General features: G+C 37.6%; 1 protein-coding gene and 1 pseudogene across 2 annotated transcripts in view; one reads left to right on the top strand and one right to left on the bottom strand.

Moving 5' to 3' along the window:
• Positions 1 to 20,763, bottom strand: part of Rnf17 (ring finger protein 17) — a 114,624-nt gene that overhangs the window by 43,813 nt on the left and 50,048 nt on the right. For both annotated transcript variants that reach the window (XM_077792974.1, XM_077792981.1), the window contains exons 16-18: positions 6,370 to 6,523; positions 3,361 to 3,476; positions 1,958 to 2,078 (exon numbers count right to left, since the gene is read on the bottom strand). In XM_077792974.1, the coding sequence (XP_077649100.1) occupies positions 1,958 to 2,078; positions 3,361 to 3,476; positions 6,370 to 6,523 (391 nt within the window). The remainder of the gene's footprint in view (positions 1 to 1,957; positions 2,079 to 3,360; positions 3,477 to 6,369; positions 6,524 to 20,763) is intronic.
• LOC113187191 (Y-box-binding protein 1 pseudogene) lies at positions 16,312 to 17,260 on the top strand (annotated as a pseudogene).

The following is a 20,763-nucleotide window of genomic DNA, read 5'->3' as shown; positions in this document are numbered from 1 at the left end:
GCACATGCCTGTAATCTTAGTTACTGGGAAGGCTGAAGCAGGAGGATTGCAAGTTTGAGGACACTCTCAGCAACTCAGTAAAATCCTTAACAACTAAGCAAGACCTTGTCTCAAAATAGAAAACAAAAGAGATGTAGTGCAGTGGTACAGTGCCCCTGCATTCAATCCCTAGTATAAAAACAAAGTCTAAAAAAACCCATATCAGCAATAATATCCTATATTACATAAGAGTACATACATAATAGAAAAATTGTTTCAAGAACTGAGAAAAACAATCCTGGCTACTTTTCAGTGGCCCAGATGAGTTACCTAGAAACAAAAGGCTAAGCAATGCAAAGTAAACTTTGATCCTTTTACTTTCTATCTCTTATTTACCTTTAGTTTTTTGGTTTCATACTTCTCATTCATGAAGTTCTTTGTTCCAATAGGGGCAACTTTCTCTGTGTTCTGTACCTTTACCATCTTCCCTGCTTTCCTCCAAATTTAATTTGAATGTCCCTTTCCTTAGAAAGTGATGATATATATATATATATATATATATATATATATATTACCACAGATGAAAATGGGATATATATATATGGGATATATATATATATATCCCATTTTCATCTGTGGTAATTTACTTTATTAGATACGTTCAAAGTCCCAATCTTATCATTGTGCAGGTGAATGGGGAAAGACACTCCTTAAATCAGATTACCTAGATTAATAATTATGTTACAACTAGTGCTAGATGTAATTGGCATACCAAATAAGTAAACAAGAGGAATCCAGAACGAATACTATGTTTTGATGTATTATCCATGGGAAGATTCTCAAGGAGGGAGCTAAAAACCAATAGAACACAATGTCAAAAGAAAGTTGGAAAGTTATCCGGCTCAAAATGAGTGGAGGCTGCTGAAGGACTAGCAGGCCTTTTAGTTTGTTCATTTCAGAGAAGCCAGATATAAAAATCCTATAGACTAAGGATGCAATTTCTATAATCATATTCCTCTTAAACTCAACTATTTATTCTAAACAATTTCTTGAATTAATACAGTGAATAAATTATCAGAGAAACTCCATCATTTATAAGTTATATAAACTTTCGCAGTTCATTTTTGAGCTTCAATTTTCTCACTAGAACAGGCTAATCATCTTATAATGGAGGGATCATTTAATGGCAGTGTGATAAAAATGAAAAGCAGGTGTAATAAAACTTAAAAGTGCTATAATCAATCCTAAGTAAATATAGTCTTGTGTATCCCCTATAAGGACTCATTGAAATAGTGTTTATTGTAGTTTTGGAATATATCAAAACACATCCCCAATACTCCCGTTCAAAACTCTTGGGGCTAGATTGTTTCAGAATTCAAAGTTCCTCAGTCTGAGAAAAGCTACATAGTACACAAACTTCATACTCAGTTAATACCTACCAATGGAGTATGAGGCAGAAGCCCACTGATATTACTACCTTGAAATAGAATGTACAAATATTTACTGCAAAAGAGATAAAGACTATATCTCATATAAATTCAGGATCAGATTCTGCCAGAACTAATGTTATAAAATAGTGGACTAATAGCTTTGGGGCTTTGAAGGGGTCATGTCAAGGGTGTCTTGTTTTTTAAGATGAGGTCTTACTATGTTTCCCAGGCAGGCCTTGAACTACTAGGCTCAAGTGATACTCCTGCTTCAACCCTCCAAGTAGCTGAGACTACAGGTATGCACCACCACACTCATCAGAAAAGTGACTTGGTCTTCAGTGGTAATTTTTACCTCAAGGGCCAATTTTAGACTCTAAAGCATGCAGAAAATATAATCTCATTATACAGTCTCAATGTTACTTCTCACTACTACTCCTCCTCCTCACAGCACAATGAATTTACCCTAAGATATGACAAAAGTTATGTAATGTTAATCTTATTTAAAATAATTTATGATTATATAGTAAATAAAAATGGAAATAACTTACTAATAACTGAACATGTCATAAATTTATCTTGAGCCTTTTCTTCAAATTTTTCTTTAGCTTTTTTGGACCACTGCGTCATCTTTTTACATGGCTCAATACGTGCCAGTTTACATTTAATTGCCTGTGCCAAACAAAATTCAGCCATTAAGAAAATAAACTTAATTTCTGGTTATTTTATAATTAAAATAAAGTTTTATTTATATGTAGAAAACTAATGTTTATGTAGCTCAGTGCAGTTGATGAAAGTATGTTTGAGGCCCTGGGTTTGATACCAACACTGCAAAAAACAAAAAACAAAACAAAACAAAAAACCCCAAAAAACAAAACCTCCCAAAACAAAAAACAATCTTTGTGTCTGAATTTTATAAATAATAAAATAAAGGTATCTATAAAAGTACTTTTTAAAAAATATTTATTTTTTAGTTGTAGTTGGACACAATACCTTTATCTTATTTATTTATATATGGTGCTGAGGATCAAACCCATGGTCTCGCATGTGCTAGGTGAGTGCTCTACCGCAATCCTAGCCCTCTATAAAGTACTTCATAAATTGAAATAATTGGAATAAACTGAGTATTTGGACATTAGTTATCCATGTACTTGAATAATAAGCATCTATTTAAAAAGTTAAATAGTCATGATATATTTTGTAAGTGAGAAAAGCAGGCTTTCTAGACTGTTTATAGTCTAATTCTATAATTCTTAAAACAACAAAAGATGATGGGCAGTGGTAGAGAACTTGCGTAGCACATGTGAGGCACTGGGTTCAATCCTCAGCACCACATAAAAATAAAGGTATTTTTTCTGTCTACAACTGAAAAAAAATAAAGATGCATCTTACTAGTACATATACCAAAAATGTTGAACAATATTTTTTAGTGATTAACTTCTTTTGCTTACCTGTATTTTCAAGTTTCTTTTTCTATAATATTGCCCATTATTCAAAATGAAAAATATAGCTTACTAACAATTTAATTAACATAGAAGAATATAAATTTAGAAATAATTCAGCTGGGTTTGGTGGTGCACGCCTGTAATCCCAGCAGCTAGGGAGGCTGAGGCAGGAGGAACATGAGTTCAAAGCCAGCCTCAGTGAAAGCGTGGGGCTAAGCAACTCAGTGAGACCATGTCTCTAAATAAAATACAAAAAATAGGGCTGGGGATGCGGCTCAGTGTTCAATCCCTGGTACCAAAACAAACAAATAAATAATCCTTCTTATCCTTTTCCAGTCATCAGTTACTACAATCAGTTACTGTAGCAATACTTATTTATAGTTCTTATATCAGAAACCATTTATAGACAAAATAGTTATTACCAGAGCATTTCTGTTAAAAATGACTTAAAAAATACTTTCATATTTGTGTTAACATTCCAACTCTAGAGTTCATAACAAGTAGATTACCTTCTCTGGGTGATTCAGAAACTCATCTTTTATTTTACGCATTTCCTTAAGTGTTATTTTTGCAGTATTACCAAAGTCCACATATTTAACTTCAACTTCCCGACGGCCAGGCAATCCTTTAAAAGTTATGAAATCAGAAATTGCAAACTCACAGACTTCTATGTCAATCTAAGTCACTAAGCTTTAAAGAAATTTTTGGAAGGTTCAAACAGAAGTTTAAATAAAGCCCTATTGCACACTGACCTTTGTGAAATCATTCAAAATATATGGTTGACTTTAGTCTTTCTCAGCACATTATGTAGAGTGGTATTAAACTTTTTGTTATCATTTTCAAAATTAAGGACAAATACAAGTATATGTCATTTCAATATGGAAACTAGTCCAGCATTCTCTGCTCCAAACAAGTGGAAGCAGGTGGCATAGTATTGGTACTCAAAATAACACTTCACACAACTTAGAACCTATGGTTGTGGATATCTGTGATAACTGAGAAAGCACAGGCTATTAAAAGTATAAGGCCAATGAAATGTGGAGGAATTTCTCCCTGTTTCCATTGCAATCTTCAGGCTAGAAGAATATGCTCAGCTGTACCAAAGCCAACCTTTCCTCAATGGAGATGTGATTTTAAACAAGCAGATGAATATGGAATAGAATTTAAAGAAACTTATTTTTTTTTCTTACCCAAATTATCAGTCACATATGAGAACAGATCAAATAGACAATGGAAGGTCTCAAATTTACATTTTTATTCTTTCTGAGGAAACTATAGAAGGTGGCTTCATCAAAATAAAAGAATAAACTGAAGAGGTAAACATGGGATTCAGAAAACAAGGAACAATGAAGTGTATTGTGTATTGCTAAGTGAAAAAAATTTTCCAGAATAGCAAATGTATAGTAAGCACTCCATTTGAAGGAAACAGTATGCTTCCATGGTTCAAAAAAAAAAAATCCAACTAAGACTATCTGAAAAGTCTAATCATGTGATAAATTGTTTTGAAGTATTAGAAAAATGTGGCCACAAATTAGGACAATAACACAAGTGAAAAATTAACACAACTATTAACTCAAAATAGTGTTAAAGTATACTTTATGGTTCAGCAGTGAACATATTTACACAATATGGATTTAACTAATAATTGTGGTACAAGTATAGGGAAAGGGAAAGAAGGAACAAAAGGGCTATGAAGAGATTTGAAACTTTTATCTCACAGAGTAACAAGTAAATAGATAATATCTAAACCTGAAGTATCAACTGAATATTACATATTATCAGAATAAACAGTACAGGTACATACCAAAAGAATACCTGAAAATATGAAAAGTAATTGCAACAGAGGAGATGGAGATGACTAAATCTTTTAGTATTGTTTAGTTTTTAAATGAGGCTAACTTTAGAAAACAAAACAGACCAACAAAAAACTACCAAGTATGATCTTCATGATGGAGTTCTATAGGGCTACTGAAGATACAGGAAGATAGGCCAACTGAGTCACACATGTGTTTCCTTTACACACTCAAAGTCACCTTGGAAACTGTACCAAATGTTACTACTCAAATAATTCAGAAGCCTTATTGTTCATCAAATGCATGTTTTAAAGCCAATAATTCTAATCTGAAAAGTAGTTTCAAAGTCCTTAAGTGACATGAAAAATGGCTTTATCTCTTCCATTGACATTTATCAAAAGATGCACTGCTTGTCTGCTGCAGTGGTGCACACTTGCAATCCCAGTACTGGGAGGTTGAAGCAGAAAATCACAAGTTTGAGGCCAGCCTTGGCAACCTAGCAAGCCCATCAGCAACTTAGCAATACTCTGTCTCAAAAAATAAAAATGGACAGGGGATGATGTACTACTATCTTGCTATGTTTGAATGTTTTTGTCCTCTTCAAAATTCATTGAAATTTAATCCCTAATACAACACTTTATTAAGAGATGTGGCCTCTTAGAGGTGACCAAGTTATGAGAGCTCTCCCTACCCATACACAGGATTCAGTGCCCATGTAAAAAGGCTCAACAGAGGAAAGTTTACTCCTTTTGTGCCCTTATGCCATATGAGTACATGGCATTTGTTTTTCTGGATGATGCGGCATTCTGGAAGCAGAAAGACCAGGCCCTTACCAGTGCCCTTAACTTGGACTTCCTAGCTTCCAGAACTGTGAGAATAATTTTCTACTGTTTTAAATAGAACATACCAGCCTGTAGTATTTTGGTAGATCAGCACAAACAGACTAAGATGTTTATGAAAACTATATTTGAAAAAACTTTAGCTAGTTTGACACTCACCCCTAAGGAATTAAAATCAATGACAAATAATTAAGATAGAAAACTTAGGTTGGAAGTTTAAATAGTTTTGAAAAAAGATCTGGAACTTTAATAATGGGAAAAATTTTAAACAGTATAAAACTAAACTTCACTTTGTAAATAAAAAGCTACATGTCTACAAATTAGGAAGCATGTAAAAGGAACAGGACTTAGTCCACTGTCAGTTGCTATGGCAGAATACTTGATGCTGGGTAATTTACAGAGGAAAGTGGTATATTTTGGTTCACAGTTTAGAGACTTGGAAACCTTAGATTCTGGCACCAGCATCTTTTCAGTTTCTGGTAAGGACTTTGTGCTACTTCCTTCAACTGATGGTGGAACGTAGAAAGGCAGGTGGGCGAAGGTGAGAGACAAAACTTGGGGGCAGCCTCACTTCATAACAATCTGCTAAAAATAGTAATCCAGTCCTGACAGCAAGAACTGCTCTATAAGAAAGGCATTTATCTGTTCATGAATGCTCACGCCCATGACCCCATACTTCTCACTAGCCCCACCTCTCAACACTGCTGAATTTTGTTGCAGATGAATGCCTTTCCTGTCAAAGTGAGTTCTTGGATTATTTAATAGATAGAAGAGTAAATGGTCAAATCAAATAATACTATCTCCAAGATTTAATTTGTATCAACTCAAAACAATACTAGTCTTAAAGTGTAACCTTCCTTTGTGGAAACAGTGTATATTTTCCTACCAGTGACTTTAGCTCGGTACCAAACTCCATCTTCAAATTTAGCTACACATGCTTGATCTTGAACTGGACAGACAATTTCCAGATTTTCTCCATCGTCACTTTTGTAGAATTCCTCAATGGTTTTTAAAAGAAATAAAAAATCCAGGTTTTCTATCTAAGAAATAAAAGGATAAAGCACTGTAGTTGGCTAGAAACTTAAAATTTTAAGTATGTTTTAGGTATTGTTTATAAAATTATAAAACATTAAAACTGGCTTTAGTTATAAATCAATTATGTGTTATATAATTTACTTTAGGAACTGTTTTTTGTAGATGCAGTATGAAATTCTCCAAAGTAAACATAACAAAAAATAAAATCACATTCTGCTTGATAACTTAATGTATATTCTAGGTTTTTTGGACACTTACACTCTCTCCAACTTTTGTTTCTACCAAAACTAGACCATACAATACATACAATTTAGTAACCTACACTTTTCTATCAATTCTGTTTCACTAAGTGTGCCTATTAGTACTTCTAGACCATATTCAGTATTTTGTAACTGATCAAATCAGTATCCAATCTCAAGATTACACATTGCTTTTATTTATCTCTGTAACTCCTTTGTTTTTGTGGTACTGGGGATTGAAACCAGGGCTTCATGCATACCAAATGAGTGCTCTACCAAGGAGCTATATCCCTAGCCCTCCATGACTCTTATAATCTAGCATAGTCAGTCCTCTTTTAAAAAAGACCTCGAGGGCTGGGATTGTGGCTCAGTGGTAGAGCATGCATGATGTACTGGGTTTGATCCTCAGCACCACATAAAACTAAATAAATAAAATAAAGATATTGTGTCCATCTACAACAAAAAAATACTAAAAAAAATATACCTTGAGATATTCAAAGTCAGATGAGGAATAGGTGAGCCATACTGGAAACAATTACATGTGGACAGAAACATTTAAATAGGCCAAAGGTGATAATGGAACAAGTAGGTTTGAAATAATTTGTGTCAGGCCTAAATATGAATGCCAAGGCATAAATTTATGACAAAAGGATTATACATAAAAATCTAGTGGGATTTATTCCTGGAACACAAAGATGACCCAACATATGAAAAGAAATGAAATAAACCACACTGACAGAATGAAGGGAAAAAAGAACAAAATATGACAATCTCAAATACTGCAAAAGAGCATTTAAAAAGCTAAACACTCGGGAAATAAGAGGCAAGGAGTCAAGAACATGGCAGCCGCGGAGAGCGGCTGAAATGCCTGTTCTTCAGGCCAGGCGAGCAGGAGACTGACACTGCTTGCCGAGCCCTGTCCTCCGATGGCTGAACTGCGGCCTCCAGCGCCTCAGTCGCCTGTGCGCCACTGCACCTTCGGGCAGAGCCTGCTCTGGGGTCGTTCTGCATCCCACTGCAAAGGGACCCGTGCTCTGGAGGAGGGGGTCGGAGAGCCGCGGCGGCTGGGGCCGGGCGCCGGGCCGAGGAGCGGCAGAGGCCGCGGCGGTGCCGCTTCGGTCGCAGACGAGCGCGGTGCCCGTGAGCGCGGCCCAGAGGCGGCGGTGACGGCGGCAGGGTTTCACTTCTAGAAATGTGGTCTGGAAACAGAAGCAGCAGTTTGTATAATCCCAAGAACTTGCTTATGCCAGGAAGCAGTAAGGGTAACATGAATATCATTGAGGAGATCCAACATGGCGGCGGGGACGGAGATATCAAGTCTCTGACCTCTTCAGCTGCTCGGGCATAGGGAGCTGTAATTGTTTAAATGCTGTTTAGTCAGGATCACTAGGCAATGCTGAGCTGACATGGATCTGGGGCAAACAGTCTGGGCCCCTCAGAGCACACACACCGAGCCCGGATTGGCTGCATTCAAGCTCTGGTTCGCCTGCTTCTCGTGACTCAGCAATAACGATCCCGCTGAAATAACTGGTCGTCCCTTCTGAACTTAGACGTAAAAGCCAACCGAGCCTTCATAGGCAGTGGCCACAGGTTTGAAACGGGGATTGGGAGAGACAGTCAGGACCCACCCGTTGCATTGGTCACCCGGCAAAGGGAACGAACGGTTACAATTTGCATGGGATACCACCTTGGCAGAGAACTGACGTCACGGGTGGAGGAGAAAACTTCATTGAAATCAGAGCAACAGGTGTGTAATCCCCTAGCCATCTCTCTCCACACAGCGGGGAAACCTTAAGGGCCCCTCCCAGCTCTCCTGTGAGCGCGATAGCCAGAAGGAGGGAATCAAGAGTGGCGCGGGACTCGCGGCGCGGAACGCCCGGCTACCGCTCCCACCAGTGCTGACAACTGAGGTCCCTTGCACCAGCTACAGGGGGTGTGGCTACCGGAGGGCAAGCAAATTCGCTGGGGGTTCTCAGCCCCAAGCTCTACAAACTTAGGGTCTGAGAGAGGCAAACAGGGAGAGTGTTCCCAGGTGTTGCTGAAAATAGGGCTCCCAGGAGCAGCAGACCTGGCGAGTAGCCAGTATTGTGGTGAGCGGGGCCTGGCTTGAGGAAACACAAGAGAAGGCCCTAGACACTCAGGATTGGAGACCCGCCCAGTCTGGGAGGAAGAGCTGCTGCACAGTGATTGGTTCCCACCTATTGAGAGGAGAAGCTAGGTGCAGTGGGCATAGCTCTACCTACTGGAAGAGAAGTTAATCGAACTCTCTGACTGCATTTATTATTATTCTTTTTCTTTTTTTTCTTTTTCTTTCATTTTCATATTTTTGTTGTTGTTCTTTAACTTTTTAAAAATGTTTTTATTTTTTAAAAATTATTTATTATTATTTTTTTAAAATTTTAATTTTCATCTTTTTTATTATCATTATGATTTTTGTAAAAAAAATTTTTTTCTTTCTTTTTTTTTTGTTTCTTTTGTCTTTTCATTTCTTTTCAATTTTCTTATTCCTCCTTCATTGAATTCTACCTGCCTACTCTCATTCTCTTTAGTGACTTCTTCCCTTCCCTTCTAATATCTTTCCTCCCAAGCATCAAATAAATTTATAAGAGTAAACAGTAACTCAGCAGTCAAACAGAACAAGAAGTAACATGAGCAGCATAAAAAGCACAGAAGAAAAGGAGTGAAACAATGCAGGACAGCTTAAATATTCAGGAGGACCTAGAGTCAGCAAAAAATGGTCATATAAAGAACTCAAGGAATACCTTAGACAGATGGAATGGAACCTTAAAGAGGATACGAGACAACAAATCCAAACAGTGAAAGAACACATTGAAAATGAATTACATAAACAGATAAAAGAAGAAGTTAAGCATCTTTATCAGGAGATAGAGATTATGAAAAAAAAATCAAACAATAATTCTAGAAATGAAGGAAATGATAAACCAAATTAAAAACTCAATTGAGAGTATCACTAACAGAGTGGAGCAAGTAGAAGCCAGAACGTCAGATAATGAAGACAAAATATATCATCTTGAAAAGAGCCTAGCCAACTCAGAAAGGCTGGTAAAAAATCATGAGAAAAACATCCAAGAGATATGGGATAACATAAAAAAACCAAACCTACGAGTCATCGGGATAGAGGAAGGTACAGAGATTCAAACCAAGGGAATGAGTAACCTGCTGAATGAAATAATTACTGAAAAATTTCCAGAAATAAAAAAGGAAACGGACATACAAATTGTAGATGCATACAGGACACTGAGCACACAAAATCACAGTAGACCAACGCCAAGACACATTGTTATGAAGATATCCAATATACAGAACAAAGAGAAAATATTAAAAGCTACAAGAGAAAGGAGGCAGATTACATTCAGGGGTAAACCAATAAGGTTAACAACGGATTTTTCATCACAGATGCTGAAAGCGAGAAGATCCTGGAACAACGTATTTCAAACACTGAAAGACAATGGATGCCAACCAAGAATTCTGTATCCAGCAAAATTAAGCTTCAGGTATGACAATGAAAAAAAAATCTTTCATGAAAAACAAAAGCTAAAAGAATTTGCAGCCAGAAAACCAGCATTGCAAAACATCTTGAGCAAAACACTACACAAGGAAGAAATGAAAAACAATAACCAAAACCATCAGTGGGAAGTGCCTCCGTAAAGACAGAGGGCGGAGGGAAAGCTAATCATGGAGAAACAAACTAAATTAAAAAAAAAAGAAGATAAATAATCAAACATGGCTGGAAGTACAAACCATATATCAATTGTAACTCTAAACGTTAATGGCTTCAACTCTCCAATAAAGCGACATAGGATGGTAACATGGATTAAAAAAACAAATCAAACAATATTCTGCCTCCAGGAGACACATCTGATTGGAAAAGACATACACAGGCTGAAGGTGAAAGGTTGGGAAAAAATATACCATGCACACGGTCCTCATAAGCAAGCAGGGGTGGCCATCCTCATATCAAATAAAATCGACTTCAAGACTAAGTTAATCAAAAGGGATAAGGAAGGACATTATATACTGATAAAAGGAACCATTCACCAACAAGACATAATAATTATAAATATTTATGCACCAAATAATGGTGCTGCGACGTTCATAAAACAAATTCTCCTCAAGTTCAAGAATCAAATAGACCACAACACAATAATTATGGGTGACTTCAACACACCTATCTCACCATTGGACAGATCCTCCAAACAAAAGTTGAATAAAGAAACTATAGAACTCAATATCACAATCAATGACCTACACTTAACTGACATATATAGAATATATCAACCATCATCAAGTGGATATACTTTTTTCTCAGCAGCACATGGATCCTTCTCAAAAATAGACCATATATTATGCCATAGGGCAACCCTCAGTAAATATAAAGGGGTGGAGATAATACCATGCATTTTATCTGATCATAATGGAATGAAACTGGAAATCAATGAAAAAAAGAAGAAAGGAAAAATCCTACATCACATGGAAAATGAACAATATGTTACTGAATGATCAATGGGTTACAGAAGACATAAAGGAGGAAATCAAAAAATTCTTAGAGATAAATGAAACAGACACAACATATCGGAATCTATGGGACACAATGAAAGCAGTTTTAAGAGGGAAATTCAACGCCTGGAGGTCATTCCTCAAAAAAAGGGAAAACCAACAAATAAATGAGCTCACACTTCATCTCAAAGACCTAGAAAAGGAAGAGCAAAACAACAGCAAATGTAGCAGAAGGCAAGAAATAATTAAGATCAGAGCGGAAATCAACGAAATAGAAACAAAAGAAACTACTGAAAAAATTAACAAAACTAAAAGTTGGTTCTTCGAAAAAATAAATAAGATCGACAGACCATTAGCCATGCTAACGAAGAGAAGAAGAGAGAGAACTCAAATTACTAGCATATGGGATGAAAACGGCAATATCACAACAGACACTACAGAAATACAGAAGACAATTAGAAAGTATTTTGAAAACCTATATTCCAATAAAATAGAAGATAGTGAAGACATCGATAAATTTCTTAAGTCATATGATTTGCCCAGACTGAGTCAGGAGGATACTCACAATTTAAACAGACCAAAAATCAATGGATGAAATAGAAGAAGCAATCAATAGACTACCAACCAAGAAAAGCCCAGGACCGGATGGGTATACAGCGGAGTTTTACAAAACCTTTAAAGAAGAATTAATACCAATACTTTTCAAGTTATTTCAGGAAATAGAAAAAGAGGGACCTCTGCCAAATTCATTCTATGAGGCCAACATCACCCTGACTCCAAAACCAGACAAAGACACCTCAAAGAAAGAAAACTACAGACCAATATCTCTGATGAACCTAGATGCAAAAATCCTCAATAAAATTCTGGCGAATCGGATACAAAGGCACATCAAAAAAATTGTGCACCATGATCAAGTAGGATTCATCCCTGGGATGCAAGGATGGTTCAATATACGGAAATCAACAAATGTTATTCACCACATCAATAGACTTAAAGATAAGAACCATATGATCATCTCGATAGATGCAGAAAAAGCATTCGACAAAGCACAGCATCCCTTTATGTTCAAAACATTAGAAAAACTAGGGATAACAGGAACTTACCTCGACATTGTAAAAGCTATCTATGCTAAGCCTCAGGCTAGCATCATTCTCAATGGAGAAAAATTGAAGGCATTCCCTCTAAAATCTGGAACAAGACAGGGATGCCCTCTATCACCACTTCTATTCAATATAGTTCTCGAAACACTGGCCAGAGCAATTAGACAGATGAAAGAAATTAAAGGCATAAAAATAGGAAAAGAACAACTTAAATTATCACTATTTGTGGATGACATGATTCTATACCTAGAAGACCCAAAAGGGTCTACAAAGAAACTACTAGAACTAATAAATGAATTCAGCAAAGTGGCAGGATATAAAATCAACACGCATAAATCAACGGCATTTCTGTATATCAGCGACAAAACTTCTGAAACAGAAATGAGGAAAAATACTCCATTCACGATATCCTCAAAAAAATAAAATACTTGGGAATCAACCTAACAAAAGAGGTGAAAGATTTATACAATGAAAACTACAGAACCCTAAAAAGAGAAATAGAAGATCTTAGAAGATGGAAAGATATACCCTGTTCATGGATAGGCAGAACTAACATCATCAAAATGGCAATATTACCAAAAGTTCTCCATAGGTTTAATGCAATGCCAATCAAAATCCCAACGGCATTTCTTGTAGAAATAGAGAAAGCAATCATGAAATTCATATGGAAAAATAAAAGACCCAGAATAGCAAAAGCAATTCTAAGCAGAAAGTGTGAATCAGGCGGTATAGCAATACCAGATTTCAAACTATATTACAGAGCAATAGTAACAAAAACAGCATGGTAGTGGCACCAAAACAGGTTGGTGGACCAATGGTACAGAATAGAGGACACAAAGACTAATCCACAAAGCTACAACTATCTTATATTTGATAAAGGAGCTAAAAGCAAGCAATGGAGGAAGGATAGCATCTTCAACAAATGGTGTTGGGAAAACTGGAAATCCATATGCAACAAAATGAAACTGAATCCCCTCCTCTCGCCATGCACAAAAGTTAACTCAAAGTGGATCAAGGAGCTAGATATCAAATCAGAGACTCTGCATCTGATAGAAGAAAAAGTTGGCTCCGATCTACATATTGTGGGGTCGGGCTCCAAATTCCTTAATAGGACACCCATAGCACAAGAGTTAATAACAAGAATCAACAAATGGGACTTACTTAAACTAAAAAGCTTTTTCTCAGCAAGAGAAACAATAAGAGAGGTAAATAGGGAGCCTACACCCTGGAAACAAATCTTTACTCCTCACACTTCAGATGGAGCCCTAATATCCAGAGTATACAAAGAACTCAAAAAATTAGACAATAAGATAACAAATAACCCAATCAACAAATGGGCCAACGACCTGAACAGACACTTCTCAGAGGAGGACATACAATCAATCAACAAGAACATGAAAAAATGCTCACCATCTCTAGCAGTCAGAGAAATGCAAATCAAAACCACCCTAAGATACCATCTCACTCCAATAAGATTGGCAGCCATTACGAAGTCAAACAACAACAAGTGCTGGGAGGATGTGGGGAAAAGGGTATACTTGTACATTGCTGGTGGGACTGCAAATTGGTGCAGCCAATTTGGAAAGCAGTATGGAGATTCCTGGGAAAGCCGGGAATGGAACCACCATTTGACCCAGCTATTGCCCTTCTCGGACTATTCCCTGAAAACCTTAAAAGAGCATACTATAGGGATACTGCTACATTGATGTTCATAGCAGCACAATTCACAATAGCTAGACTGTGGAACCAATCCAGATGCCGTTCAATAGATGAATGGATAAAAAAAATGTGGCATTTATACACCATGGAGTACTACGCAGCACTAAAAAATGACAAAATCATGGAATTTGCAGGGAAATGGATGGCACTAGAGCAGATTATGCTCAGTGAAGCTAGCCAATCCCTAAAAAACAAATACCAAATGTCTTCTTTGATATAATGAGAGCAACTAAGAACAGAGCAGGGAGGAAGAGCAGGAAGAAAAGATTAACATTAAACAGATACATGAGGTGGGAGGGAAAGGAAGAGAAAAGGGAAATTGCATGGTAATGGAGGGAGACCCTCATTGCTATACAAAATTACATATAAGAGGTTGTGAGGGGAATGGGAAAATAAACAAGGAGAGAAATGAATTACAGTAGGTGGGGTAGAGAGAGAAGATGGGAGGGGAGGGGGGATAGTAGAGGATAGGAAAGGTAGCAGAATACAACAGTTACTAATAGGGCATTATGTAAAAATGTGGATGTGTAACCGATGTGATTCTGCAATCTGTATTTGGGGTAAAAATGGGAGTTCATAACCCACTTGAATCTAATGTATGAAATATGATATGTCAAGAGCTTTGTAATGTTTTGAACAACCAATAAAAATAAATAAATAAAAAATAAAAAGCTGAACACTCTTTTATGAAAAAGATATTCAGAATAAACTAAGAAAGAAATTTACTGTACGTCACAAAGTTCATGGAAGAAAATCTCAGAGCATATCATATGCTTGGTGAAAGACAAAAGCTTCTTTCCCAAGACAGAAATAAGGTAAGGATGACTGCTTTTGCATCTTGTATTCAACATGATATCGGAAGTTCTAGCCAGAGATATTAGGCAAGAAAATGACAGAAGTCATTCAAATTGGAAAAGTAGTAGTAAAATTATCTCTATTCACAGATAATGTGATCTTATAAGAAAACCCCATACACTCCACAAAAACAAAACAAAAAACACCAAACCTGTTAGAACAAATTTAACAAAGTTGATGAGCACAAAATCCACATACAAAAACAAAAACAAAAATCAGGGGGCTGAACTTGTGGCTCAGGGGTAGAGCACTCCTGGCATGTGTGAGGCCCTGAGTTCAATCCTCAGCACTGCATATAAATAAATAAAATAAGAGATCAATTGACAACTAAAAAATATTTTTAAAAAAATCACCCATATTTCAAAATGTCAGCAAAGAGTATTCCGAAGAGAAAATTAAGAAAGTGCTTCCATTCGCAATAGCATCTAAAAGATAAATTTAAGAGTAGATCTAATCAAGGAAATGAAAGACTTTTGCACTGAAAACTAAACAAAATCACCAAAGTATATTAAATAAGATCTAAATAAATGGGAACAAAAACACAACCTGTGTTCATGGATAAGAAGATTTAAAATTGTTAAGATGTTAAATTCTATCCAAAGTGATCTACAATGTAATGTAATCCCTATCAAAATCCCAATGACATTTCTTTCACAAATAGAAAAACTTATCCTAAAATTCATAGAGAATCTAAGAGTAATTGAATAGCAAAATCATTTTGAAAAAGAACAAATCCAGGGCCAGAGTTATAGCTCAGTGATAAAGTACTTTCGTAAAATTTTTGAGGCCCTTGGTTTTACCCCTAGCACCACATGCACATATAAAAGAACAAACCTGGAAGATCCACACATTCTGATTTCAAAACTTAGTACAAAGATGCACTAATCAAAGACAGACACACAGATCAATGGAATATCCCAGAAATAAACGTTTTATTTTGGATGAGGGTAAGAACTACAACTATAGGCAACTATGGTTCAGTGGTACAGTGCTTGCCTAGAGTGCATGATGACGGCCTAGGTTCAACCCCCAGGAATGCTAACAAAAACCCAAAACTGTGTCTACAAAACCTTCACAAGAAAACAGGGAAAAGGCATGATAATTAGATTTGGCAATGACTTCTTGGATATGACACCAAAAGTGCAAGCAATGAAAGAAATAATAAACTGAACTTTATAAAATTAAAACCTTTTTGTGGGGCTCGATCGGTAGGGGGAGCGGAGAGTGGACCCCAGAGAGCCCTGAGCAGCCCCACTGCCAACGCCGGCCTAGTTATCATCACACCCTGGGAGGAGCCGCAGCTGCCGCAGCCAGCCCCAGTCACCATCATTGCAGCCAGCCCCAGTCACCATCATTGCAACCATGAGCAGCCAGGCCGAGACCCAGCAGCCGCCCCCGCCCTCAGCGCTGCGGACACCCAGCCCGGCACCATGGGCAGCGGCACAGGGAGCGATGGCCCAGGCGGCCTTAAAGAAGAATAACCCCAGGAAGTACCTTGGCAGTGTAGGGGATGGAGAGACTGTGGAGTCTGATGTTGTTGAAGGAGAAAAGGGTTCGGAGGCAGCAAATGTTACAGGTCCTGGTGGAGTTCCAGTTCAAGGCAGTAAATATGCAGCAGACCGTAACCATTATAGACACTATCCACATCGTAGGGGTCCTCCACGCAATTACCAGCAGAATTATCAGAACAGTGAGAGTGGGGAAAAGAACGAGGAATCGGAGAGTGCTCCTGAAGGCCAGGCCCAACAATGCAGGCCCTACCGCAGGCGAAGTTTCCCACCTTACTACATGCGGAGATCCTGTGGGTGTGGACCACAGTATCCCAACCCTCCTGTGCAGGGAGAAGTGATGGAGGGTGCTGACAACCAGGGTGCAGGAGAACAAGGTAGACAAGTGAGACAGAATATGTATCGGGGTTATAGACCACAATTCCGCAGGGGCCCTCCTCGCCAAAGACAGCCTAGAGAGGACGGCAATGAAGAGGATAAGGAAAATCAAGGAGATGAGACCCAATATCAGCAGCCACCTCAAAGTCAGTACCTCCGCAACTTCAATTACCGACGCAGATGCCCAGAAAACCCTAAACCACAGATGGCAAAGAGACAAAAGCAGCCGATCCACCAGCTGAGAATTCATCCGCTCCTAGGCTGAGCAGGGCGGGGCTGAGTAAATGCCGGCTTACCATCTCTACCATCATCCGGTTTAGACATCCAACAAGAAGAAATGAATATGAAATTCCAGCAATAAGAAAAGAACAAAAGATTGGAGCTGAAGACCTTAAGTGCTTGCTTTTTGCCCGTTGACCAGATAACTAGAACTATCTGCATTATCTATGCAGCATGGGTTTTTTTTTTTTTTTTTTTTTTTTTTTTACCTAAAGACGTCTCTTTTTGGTAATGACAAATGTGTTTTTTAAAAAAGCCTGGTTTTTCAATACACCTTTAAAGTTTTTTAAATTGTTTCATATCTGGTCAAGTTGAGATTTTTAAGAACTTCATTTTTAATTTGTAATAAAAGTTTACAACTTGAAAAGTGATAGAGTGCCAGGGATCCCAACAGCCTGCAGCAGGGCCCTGGAGATCCAGGCCAACTGATTCGCGCGGCCTGCCCTGCGGCTACAGAAGGCGTGGCGCCTCAGTGAAGCCATTAATTAGCAAGCAGGGAGGTTAGGGACTGCCATTAGGCCGAATCCCGCCAGCCAAGCCCACCGCCCACGCCCGGAACAGGCCCAGCAACCTGCCAGCATGGTAGTCACGACACCCCAATTGGAATAGGGACAGAGCAGAGCCGCCTTCCACTCCCGGAACAGGCCCAGACACGTCACCCCAATTGGAGTAGGGGCACAGCCGCCGCCCGCACCTGCAAGGGAGACTTTTCAACTATACAAGAGCAACATAAATAAATAGGGGGTAAATTTCAAAACACAACAGTTGCACCAAGCAGAAAGAAACGCGAGCAGTATGAAAAGACAAGGAAAGAAAGGACCACAAGCAATGCAGGTCAACTCAACTTTAGAAGAGGTAATAGCTGCAACAGATGGAATATCAGATAAAGAGTTCAGGATATATATGCTTCAGATGATCTGGAGTCTCAAGGAAGACATGAGACAGCAAAATCAGACAATGAAAGATCACATTGACAAACAAATCCAGGAAGTAAAAGATCAATTTCACAGGGGGATAGAGGTAATAAAAAACTAACAAATAGAAATTCTAGAAATGCAGGAAACAATAAACCAACTTAAAAACTCAATTGAGAATACTACCAGCAGAGTAGATCACTTAGAAGAGAGAACATCAGACAATGAAGACAAAGTATTTCAACTGGAAAAGAACATAGACAGCTCAGCAAGTCTGCTAAGAAACCATGAGCAGAACATCCAAGAATTATGGGACAATATCAAAAGACCAAATTTAAGAGTCATTGGGATACAGGAAGGCACAGAGCTCCATTCCAAAGGAATAAACAGTCTATTCAGTGAAATAATACGAGAAAACTTCCCAGAATTGAAGATTGAGACAGAATCCCAAATCCTAGAAGCCTACAGGACGCCGAATGTGCAAAATCATAAGAGATCCACACCTAGACACATTATAATGAAGATGTCCAACATACAGAATAAGGAGAGAATTTTAAAAGCTACAAGAGAAAGAAAGCAGATTACATTTAGGGGTAAACCAATCAGGATAACAGCTGATCTCTCAACACAGACTCTGAAAGCTAGAAGATCCTGGAATAACATATTTCAAACACTGAAAGACAATGGGCTCCAACCAAGAATTGTGTATCCGGCGAAATTAAGCTTCAGGTTAGAAGATGAAATTAAAACCTTCCACAATAAACAAAAGTTAAAAGAATTCGCAGCTAGAAAACCATCTCTTCAAAAAATCCTTGGCAAAACATTACAGGAAGAGGAAATGGAAAATAACATTGAAAACCAACAATGGGAGGTAGGACAGTAAAGGGGGGAAAGTAGTCAAAGAGGATAACAAATCAGGTTTAGTAACATCAATAAACAAATATGGATAGAAGAACAAACCATATCTCAATAATAACCTTAAATGTTAATGGCTTAAACTCACCAATTAAGAGATACAGGCTAGTAGAATGGATCAAAAAACAAGACCCAACAATATGCTGTCTACAGGAGACGCATTTGATAGGAAAAGATATACATAGACTGAAGGTGAAAGGTTGGGAAAAATCATATCACTCATATGGACCGCGGAAACAAGCAGGAGTGTCCATACTCATATCTAATAAAATAGATTTCAAGCCAAAGCTAATCAAAAGGGATATAGAAGGACACTTCATACTGCTCAAGGGAACCATACACCAACAAGACATAACAATCATAAATATATATGCCCTAAATAATGGTGCAGCTGTGTTCATCAAGCAAACTCTTCTCAAGTTCAAGAGTCTGATAGACCAACATACAATAATCATGGGAGACTTCAACACACCTCTCTCACCACTGGACAGATCTTCCAAACAAAAGTTAAATAAGGAAACTATAGAACTCAATAACACAATTAACAACCTAGACTTAATTGACATATATAGACTATACCACCCAACATCAAGTAGCTACACTTTTTTCTCAGCAGCACATGGAACCTTCTCAAAAATAGACCATATACTATGTCACAGGGCAACTCTTAGACAATACAAAGGGGTAGAGATAATACCATGCATCTTATCTGATCATAATGGAATGAAACTGAAAATCAATGATAAAAGAAGAAAGGAAAAATCAAGCATCACCTGGAGAATGAACAATAGCTTGCTGAGTGATCAATGGGTTTTAGAAGACATCAAGGAGGAAATTAAAAAATTCCTAGAGTTAAATGAAAACACAGACACAACATATCGGAATCTATGGGACACATTGAAAGCAGTTCTAAGAGGAAAATTCATTGCTTGGAGTTCATTCCTCAAAAAAAGAAAAAACCAACAAATAAATGATCTCATACTTCATCTCAAAATCCTAGAAAAAGAAGAGCAAAACAACAGCAAAAGAAGTAGAAGGCAAGAAATAATTAAAATCAGAGCTGAAATTAATGAAATTGAAACAAAAGAAACAATTGAAAAAATTGACAAAACTAAAAGCTGGTTCTTTGAAAAAATAAATAAAATTGACAGACCCTTAGCCATGCTAACGAAGAGAAGAAGAGAGAGAACCCAAATTACTAGCATACGGGATGAAAAAGGCAATATCACAACAGACACTTCAGAAATACAGAAGATAATCAGAAATTACTTTGAATCCTTATACTCCAATAAAATAGAAGATAGTGAAGGCATAGATAAATTCCTTGAGTCCTATGATCTGCCCAGATTGAGCCAGGAGGATATAGACAACCTAAACAGACCAATAACAATAGAGGAAATAGAAGAAACCATCAAAAGACTACCAACTAAGAAAAGCCCAGGACCGGATGGGTATACAGCAGAGTTTTACAAAACCTTTAAAGAGGAACTAACACCAATACTTTTCAAGCTATTTCAGGAAATAGAAAAAGAGGGAGAACTTCCAAATTCATTCTACGAGGCCAACATCACCCTGATTCCGAAACCAGACAAAGACACTTCAAAGAAGGAAAACTACAGACCAATATCTCTAATGAACCTTGACGCAAAAATCCTCAATAAAATTCTGGCGAATCGGATTCAAATACATATCAAAAAAATTATACATCATGATCAAGTAGGATTCATCCCTGGGATGCAAGGCTGGTTTAATATACGGAAATCAATAAATGTTATTCACCACATCAATAGACTTAAAAATAAGAACCATATGATCATCTC

This window comes from Urocitellus parryii, chromosome 2 (assembly GCF_045843805.1).
Source record: "Urocitellus parryii isolate mUroPar1 chromosome 2, mUroPar1.hap1, whole genome shotgun sequence".
Taxonomy (NCBI): Eukaryota; Metazoa; Chordata; class Mammalia; order Rodentia; family Sciuridae; genus Urocitellus; species Urocitellus parryii.
This window is presented reverse-complemented; position numbering and strand designations above follow the sequence as displayed.